Genomic DNA, 8624 nt, shown 5'->3' with positions numbered 1-8624 from the left:
GCCCCTGGGCCGCAGGTGGGGGTGACCAGCTGCCCTGGCTGCTGGGCACGGGCGGGTTTCTCAGGACCCTGGACTTTCGGGACGAAATCGGGATGCCCGGGGCCACTGGGCTGGCAGTCTCCCTGTGGGGCTCCCTCGGGTGTCCAGCCTCCTTGGGAGGCTCCCCTTTCCTATAAACGGTGGGAACCTGCCCTGTGCCTTCCTCTGTGCAGGGGTGAGGGGCCCAGCTGTCCCTGCAGGTCCCGGGCGCTCCCTCCCCGAGAGGAAGACTGATGGCCTCTGGACTCTCTGCTCGTCACTATCAGTAACTATCGGTTGCTCAGGACCCAGTGTAGTGGAATTTGTGGAGGAGTCTGGGGGGACTCCGAGCCCCACGGGGACACGTGAGGCAGGTGTCGCCGTTCTGGGCTCAGCCCCCTGGGGGTCCTGGCTCCGTCTTCTCCAGCTTTAGAGGGGCTCACCCCTCTGAGCCTCGCTCTCCTCACGGGGCAGGGGGGCTGGCGAGGCCTGCTGAGAGCTGGGGGCGTCCTGTGTCCTGTGAAGGCTGCAGAAGGGCCCCCGCCACCCCCGCCATGAGTGGCCAGCATGCCAGCTTCCTCCTCCCTGGCCACCACCTTCTCAGGCCAAGCGCCTTGCAGACACTGGACTCCTTGTGTGCCCTTCTAGCTGCCCACCCAGCCCCGCTCCCAGCGGCTCCCAGCCACAGGATCTAGCCTGTCCCAGGTCTGGGTGCCGGTGTCGGAGGGCTGTGCTCCCTCTGAGGCTCTGGGGAGGGTCCTTCTCACCTCTTCCAGCTCCCGAGGCACCAGTGGCCTTTGGGCCTGGCCACACTGAGCAGTTTCTGCCTCCGCTGCCCTGTGTGTGTGTGAATCTCCTGCTTCTTCTAAGGACACCAGTCATTGGACAGGAGACACTGTGACCCCATCTCAACCTGCTGCTCCTGCAGTGACCCCGTCTCAACCTACTGCACCCGCAGTGACCCCGTCTCTAAGCAGGTGGCCTTCTGGTGTTCCGGATAGAGGGGTATTTTAGGGGCTGCTCTCTGCCCGGAGCCCCTGGTTTCACTTGAGCAGAGCTGAGCTGAGCCTGTGTTTGGAGCCACACGTGCGGCATCCTGAGCACAGGGCCAGCGGGGACAAGGCTCCTTCTATGGCTTCTCCAAGCGTCACTGCTGAGCCGGTTTCCACAGACAGATGCCCTGCGGGCACGGGTGTCAGCAGGCATCAAGTGAACGCGAGGGGCAGAGGCGCTCAAGTCTGGGGGATGCCCCCCGGGGGTGGAGGGGACCCGGCAGCCCAGGGCGACTTGGCTTTGAGGAGCCTCTGCTCCCCTGGCGTTGCACCCTCTCTCCTGGCAGCCAGGTCTTCTCAGTGACCAGTGGCCGAGCAGGGGCAGGCCTCACCTTGTCCTGCCCCTGCAGGAGGGTGAGGGGGCACAGGCGCTGGCGTCCAGTGGGGAGAAAGGCGGCCGTTGTGAAGAGCCTGGGGGCCTGCTCACTCGCGTTGGAGTCTGGGGGCACTCCAGTGAGGGCGGCCCCCCCAGTGAGGGCAGCCCTAGCATCACCGCCCAGTTTCAGGCCCTGACCCTCTACAGATGAAGGCAGACTGCAAGAGTTGCCGATATTTATTTCAAACTCCATCCATACAATAAAGAATTCTGACTTTTAAACTTCATTTACATCAGAAGGTTAAAAAAAAAACAGTGGCTGAAACGCGAAGTTTTAAAGTGCCTTCATGAGGAAGAGGTCACAGAAACGGGGCCAATCCCAGGCAGGGACGGCAGGAACGGTGTCTGAACAGTCAATATATTAAGTAAATTACGTGACTCATCGTTTTCCAAATAACTTACATGCTTCCAGAAAGAGCTGCAGACCTTGCCCGCCGCCCACTACACGGTTCAGAGAGGCCTGACCTGCCTGCCGACCGGGGCCGCGGCGGGGCTGCAGTGGCCTGGGGCTCGGGCCGTACAGTGACCCCCTGCCAGCAGCCTGGAGGCTATAGACACACGGCCGCGCTGGGCGCGTGCGCATGCGCGCACACACACACACACACACACACACACACACACACGCACACACACACGCACACACAGAAACGTCTGCCCCAACCAGACACAGAAGCACTTCCAGACAACAGGATCTGTTTCTGAAACACACACAAAAACAGTAGAACAGAAGAGTTTTCTTTCCAGTTCTGCCTCGAGTGGAATAAAATAAATTCTGCTCCCGTGCTCACGGCACGGCCACGCGGGACCCAGGGCGGGGGCGGCCGAGCGCAGGGCTTCCCGGGCCCGGCGTCAGTTCGGGTGACACCTGCCAAAACGGCATCTTTACATGTAAAAACAATAAAAATACCCTAAGTCAGTGAAGAGTGTTAAAAAATCAGGAGTCCCCTCATTTTTCTGTAGAAAAGAAAGTTAACCTCTTATAGTTTACATGTTCTTTTGAAAATTAACCTACACAGATGAAGGAATTTCCTTGGTTTTGCGCCGCCGGTCTGTAGCGACTCTGCCCGATTCTCCGGGGCCCCCTCGCACCTGGGAGCAGGTGGCCTCAGAGGGCGCCGTCAAGTCCCCGGGAGCCCCCAGGTCACCCAGTGCCCTGTGAACCCCGGTAACAAAAATAGTTCTATATCAAATACAGTATCAAATTGTCACTTCATGTAAACACAGTGATTCCTGGTAAAGATCAGAGGCCCAAGTACCACAAAAAATGGCCGTAGGATTAATCCCTGCTTAAAAAAAATGTGTAAAAGACCAACTATCCCCACCCCCATCCCCAGCCTTTGGCCAGGCCCTCGGGTGCTTCTCGGGACGCAGCTCCACAGGATGCACGCTCCTGCCGCCAGAGGCAGAGACGTGGAAACAGAGGCAGCGGCCACGATCGCGGCTGGGGCCCTTCCCCTGGAGGTCTGTCCATCAGCTCCGTCGGTCTGCCCCTTCCTAGGGGATCCGGTGCTGCACTCCGCTCTGCGCCTGGGAAGGCGCCCCGTCCTCGGGGGCTGCGGCAGCGCTGGGTTCCGGGCACAGCTCGGTGGGCAGGTGGCCCCAGCAGAGGCCAGCTCCTGGTGCTGCGGGCAGGGTGGCCGTGGTGCTACCCCTGCAGGTCAGCGAGGGCGGCCGTGCAGCTCTCACTGCAGCTGGACGAGGGGCTCAGCACCGCGGAACCCGCACTGGACTCTGAGGGCAAGCAGGCGAGGGCTGCAGCGCGCTGCGCGGGCAGACTCGCTGGCCCCCAGCTGCCTGCCGTCACCGCAGGCCTCACCTGGGCGCTCACGGGAGTGGGGAAGCATTCACGGGGCTGGGGGCGCTCACGGGGGTGGGGAAGCATTCACGGGGCTGGGGGCGCTCACGGGGGTGGGGAAGCATTCACGGGGCTGGGGGCGCTCACGGGGGTGGGGGGTGCTCACGGGGGTGGGGGGTGCTCACGGGGCTGGGGGTGCTCACGGGAGTGAGGAAGCATTCACGGGGCTGGGGGCACTCACGGGGGTGAGGGGCGCTCACGGGGGTGGGGGGCGCTCACGGGGCTGGGGGCGCTCATGGGAGTGAGGAAGCATTCATGGGGCTGGGGGCGCTCACGGGGGTGAGGGGTGCTCACGGGGGTGGGGGGCGCTCACGGGGCTGGGGGGTGCTCATGGGGGTGGGGGCGCTCACGGGGCTGGGGGCGCTCACAGGAGTGAGGAAGCATTCACGGGGCTGGGGGCGCTCACGGGAGTGAGGAAGCATTCACGGGGCTGGGGGCGCTCACGGGGGTGAGGGGCGCTCACGGGGGTGGGGGGCGCTCACGGGGGTGGGGGGCGCCCACGGGGGTCTGTGGGTGCTCACGGGGGTGGGGGGTGCTCATGGGGCTGGGGGGTGCTCACAGGGGTCGGGGGCGCCCACGGGGGTCGGGGGGGGTGCTCACAGGGGTGGGGGGTGCTCACAGGGGCTGGGGGGCGCTCACAGGGGTCGGGGGGACCCATGGGGGTCGGGGGGGTGCTCACGGGGGTAGGGGGTGCTCATGGGGCTGGGGGGCGCTCATGGGGGTGGGGGGCGCCCACGGGGGTCGGGGGGCACTCACGGGGGTGGGGGGCACTCATGGGGCTGGGGGGCGCTGACGGGGGTGGGGGCGCTCACAGGGGGTGGGGTGGGGCACAGGGCTCACCTGGGCTGCTCAGGCACCCCACGGGGCCACCCTGGCAGAGGAGAGTGGACAGGCTGCGGGCGGGCACCCAGCCCTCGACGCCGGAGCTCAGGTTCCGCACGCACCTGCAAGGGGCTGGGTGAGGGCGCGGCCAGGCGCAGGCGAGGGGCACGTGGGGCGGGGGTCTTACCAGAGGCCCTCATCTCCCTCCTGCACGAGCTCCACCTCGTCCCCGCTTCTCAGGGCCAGCACGTCGGAGACCCCCTTCTCGTCCAGCCTGGTGACGGTGTACCTCCCGGGGACCTGGGGAGGTACGGCAGGGCACCCCATGCACCGTAGCCCGCAGCTGGAGAGGCCTCGCACAGACCCCTGAGAGCCCCCAGCCTGCCCTGCCCCTCCGGGCCCGTGCGCCCGCCACCGTGGCCCTGCTGCCCCCTGCCTGGGCCACACCTGCAGGCACGGAACGAGTTTGGCCGGGGGCTCGTCTTTCACCCGTGAGAGGGGGCTCCTGTCCCCCGTCTGCCTTCAGAGCCCGGCGGCCAGCGCCTCACACACCAGGTGCTCAGCACCTCTGTGGACAGAGTTGCCAAGCAGCGCGGACTCGAGGGGGAGGCTGTTCTGCGGGAGCACGGGGGCTCCAGCCTCGTGTGACCGAGCTGTGCAGGGGTCGCACCGCCTGGCATGGGAGCGGGCAGAACTGGGCCGGGGCCCCTCATCCTCACGGGGGGCCAACATCGTCCTCCCTGGACACCCCGCCCAGCCCCGCCCTGGCCCGGGGCAGCACCTCCCACCCTCTGGCCACCCCGAGAGCAGGAGGCACCCCCCCAGGCTTGCCTGCCCACTGAGGTTCCCCCGCTGACCCCTGGGGTCCTGGCCGGCTCCACTCACTCTTAGGCCTCCTCGGGAAGGGCCGCCGGGCCCCCTGAGACGCACCTGCTTTCCCCCACCTACGCGTGTCTGCCCCGTCCTTCTCTGGGGTGCTCTGCGTGCTGCAAACAGCTGGTATGAACCAGGGCAGCAGCCAGCGGCAGCGAGTAACTGCTGTGCGTCCTGACTCTGACGGCTTATGCTTCCCTCGGGGCTCATGCGAAAGCAGAACTTTGTCTCGAAGGCAAGTTTGCACCTCGGACAACGCAATTCTCTTAAACGCTGGGGTGGAGACGTGCAGCGTTAGCAAAGCTCCCCTACAGGGCAGAGCGGGCAGGTGTGCGCTGTGGGCCAGGCTGATGTGAACTAACAGAGGGCAGGCACAGGAAGACCCTCCCATGGCCCCGGGGCCCCGGGCCCCTAAGGGTGCAGCGGGGAGCACTGGCCAGGTGAGGGCCCAGGTTACCAGCTTCCCGGGGCCCGCTCTGCCCTCCTCCTCCGCGTCCGAGGAGTTGACGGGCTCCTCGGTGCTGGACCAGCCATCGTTGTCCTCAGGCGTCTCTGATGGGTGGGACGTTTTGCTCCAGCCTAGAGAGGAACAGGCTCCGGTGAGGATCCCCTCATGATCTGCTGCCAAGGGAAGGCCCTTTCTGTGACCACTGGCAAGCACAGCACTCCTCACCGCACGGCGGGCAGCGGCCAGGAGGAGGGCTCCTTGCCGGGGCTGGGCTGAGAGCACCCCGGCTAGGGAGGGCGAGGGAGTGGCTGGGAGGCCACTGGACGACGCTTCTTCGGGCTTTATAAACCACGCGAACGCTCCTTGGCGAGTGTTTGCACTGCCCTGCATCCCCAAGGGCAGCCACCGTGAGCATGACCCATGGCCCCACGGGGGCCGTGTGGGGAGCAGGAACTGCGAGTTTACAGCCACAGATCCCCCTCCCTGCCTGCTGGGGCACGTCCACAGTCGCCCAGTGCAAGAAGTGCAGGGGGGCGCTGGGCTTGGTCACCAGGGGCCCTGGCACCAGGCAGCTGGCCACAAATGTCTGCTCACCCCGCCCAGCACTGACAGGGGCTCCTGGCCAAACGGAAGCAGGAGTGTGACGGGGGACAGTGTGGGCAGACGATGACGCTGCTGCTGCGCAGAGCACTGGCCCCAGGACGCGGGCGCCCGTAAACCCGGCCGGGCCCACAAGGATGGGCACTGCCCTTCGGTCACGCCCGGCTGCCCGAGGCCTCTGAGGGACCCTCTGTGCCAGGCGAGGTGGTCCCTGTGTCCACACTGGCGGGAGTAAGGGGGAAATGCTGGGCCCAAGGCCGTGTAGGAGCTGGGGGCTTGGAGGAGGACATCGGACCAAGGTGACCGTGAGTCTGGTCACCTGTTGTCCCTGTAAAACAGCCACTGGTATTGACACTGGAGAAAGAGGGGCTGATGGAGCTCCAGGAAGCAGATACTTGGTGATGGCAAGGGTGGAAGCCAAGAAACCTCACTGTGCCCTCATGTGGACTGAAGTGACTCACCACAGGGGAGGAGGGGGAGCAGCGGGAGGGGAAGGAGAGAGGGGGAAGGGGAGGAGGAGAGGGGAGGAGGGGGAGCAGGGGGGAGGCAAAGGAGAGAGGGTGAGGGGAGAGGAAGAGAGAGGAGGGGGAGGGGAAGGGGAGGGGAGGGGGAGGGAAGGAGGGGTGGAGGGGAAGAAGGGGGAGGAGACGGAGAGGGGGGAGGGGGAGAGGGCAGGAGGGGAGGGGGCTGGCCGCGCTGGGCTTGCTCCAGGCTCTAACACCCCTCTGTGGATGTGAGGTCACCTCACTGTCTCATAGGTAAGCGGGGAAGCTCAGAGCTGACACTGCTGGGCTCAGAGGCCGTGCAAAGCGTCTGAGCTGCACGGGGCAGGGGCCCCGGACCAGGAGAGTCGGCAGAGCAGGGAGGTGCCTCGGACACCCCTGGTCTTAAGCAGGAACCCAAAGGGCCCACAGCAGCCTCTCCCAGGAGCCCTGCGGGAGGCGGCTCCTTTCCCCAGCCTGGGGCTCCACAGGGCTGAGTGTGCAGGGCTGGCCTCAGGCTGGCCTGCCTGGGTCGTGCGAGGGCGTGGCCCGGGTCCCTGGGGCACAGACTGTCCTTGGAGGCTAGGGAGGGCCCGGTCACCCTGAGTGGTCTGAGCACGGGGTAGGGTCCAGCCACACCCGAGGGACCGCCACGCTGTCTGGGAAACGCAGGATGAATCACACAGTGGAATCCTCTCTGGGAACCTCAGACTCTCAACCTGGGCCGGGGGTCTTGGGGTCTCCTGGGCCGCAGGGGCGACGGAGGCCAAGACCTGAGCTTCACTGCAGAGCCGACCCGTGCGTCTGCACAGCGGGAGCCCCCAGGAAACTCGCAGTAGGAGGGCTCCACCGGCTGTTGTCCCCAGAAGTGTGAGGACCAACAGCAAGGCAGATCAGGCCTGGGGCACAGAGCCCCACAGCCCCACAGCCTCTGCGGAGACAGCCCTGCCAGTCCCAGACGCCGGCCAGCGTCCCCAGCCACTGCCTGGCACTCGGCGGTCAGCTCTGCGGCGCTGGGCATGCCCAGCCTGAGGCCCGGCAGCCAGAAGCCAGACGTCACCAGGGCTGTCGTGGGGGCGTCAGGTTTGGAACAAAACACCGACTCTGCCCCTGGCTGGGAGGGACCTACTTGGCCGGGCAGCTCAGATGACAGGTGAGGGTGAGACAGGGTCCCTAATCGGATGGGGAGGCAGGTGTCAGGCCTTGTCCAGAAGGTGAGCCACTCTACCTCGTAACCCAAAAGGCGTGGGGTCGCTCTTTACTTGGTGTCGCTTAGCTTTTTTGTCAGGGCTGGTGGGAGAAGCTGCAGAGGGGCGAGAGGCAGAGACAGAACAGGAGAGCGTGAGGCGCAGAAGCTGAGCACATGGGCAGTGACATGGATCACGAGCTGCAATGAGACCCGCGGCCAGAGCTGCCTTCTGGGGACTCCGAGCTTAGCTCGCAGGTGGAGGGACCCAGAGGTGCACCTTCCGGGGACTCCGAGCCGAGTGCGCGGGCGGAGGGACCCAGGGGTGCACGGGGAGCCCCGTGGGAGGGCGGGAAGGGCTGCAGATGACGCGGCGTCGGCGTCGTGGTGTCTGTGTCCTGGGCCCCGCGTGCAGCACGCACCGGGCACATGCTCTGCAAACCCGGCGAACGTGAGGACCAGGATGTGTCCACCTTTTCGTTTGTTTGTTTGAAGCCAATTTAAAATGATTTTGTAAATTGGAAAAAAAAAAAAAAGCTCCAATTTTCGGGGCCCATAAAAAGAGCTCCAGTCTTTAGTGTCTGGCGGGGAGCCCTCTAACGACCCTCCTGCAGCTTCTGGGCATGCTTCTCGCGTATATCCGCTGCCCGGGCGCCCCAGTGGGCTTTGAAACCCCCCTTGGGACACTCTGAACCTGCCTGTGCGTTCAAACAGTCCAGAGGGAAGTGAAAGCCTTGCTCTCTGGCAGGCTGGGGCCTGACAGGGAACGGCGGGAGAGGATGGGCTCGCGGGAGGAGCTGGGCCAGAAGGCAGGCAAAGGACACTCGGGCCCCCAAGACGGGCCTCCATCAGAAGCGTGGGCCTCCTCCTTCCCGAAGAAAAGGCCCCGAAAAGAGCTCTGGCCGCACAGAT

The 8624-nt window shown here is 65.3% G+C and overlaps 1 protein-coding gene across 25 annotated transcripts in view; it reads right to left on the bottom strand.

Annotated features, from left to right (window-relative positions):
* Positions 1–1605: 1605 nt before the first annotated feature.
* The window catches only part of MCF2L (MCF.2 cell line derived transforming sequence like), an 89840-nt gene continuing 82821 nt past the window's right edge, over positions 1606–8624 (bottom strand). For 14 of the 25 annotated variants that reach the window (XM_061435415.1, XM_061435411.1, XM_061435412.1 and 11 more), the window contains 3 exons: positions 7755–7829; positions 5009–5575; positions 4153–4423 (listed from right to left, as the gene is read on the bottom strand). In XM_061435415.1, the coding sequence (XP_061291399.1) occupies positions 4320–4423; positions 5009–5575; positions 7755–7829 (746 nt within the window). In that variant the 3' untranslated portion in view covers positions 4153–4319. Of the gene's footprint in view, positions 3178–4141; positions 4424–5008; positions 5576–7754; positions 7830–8624 lie in introns of those variants that run through there. The other 11 variants (XM_061435429.1, XM_061435430.1, XM_061435428.1 and 8 more) reach the window with 5 other exon arrangements.

Source organism: Bos javanicus, chromosome 12, assembly GCF_032452875.1.
Source record: "Bos javanicus breed banteng chromosome 12, ARS-OSU_banteng_1.0, whole genome shotgun sequence".
NCBI classification, from domain to species: Eukaryota; Metazoa; Chordata; class Mammalia; order Artiodactyla; family Bovidae; genus Bos; species Bos javanicus.
Note: the sequence above shows the minus strand (reverse complement) of the source record. Positions and strands in the feature narration are given on the sequence as shown.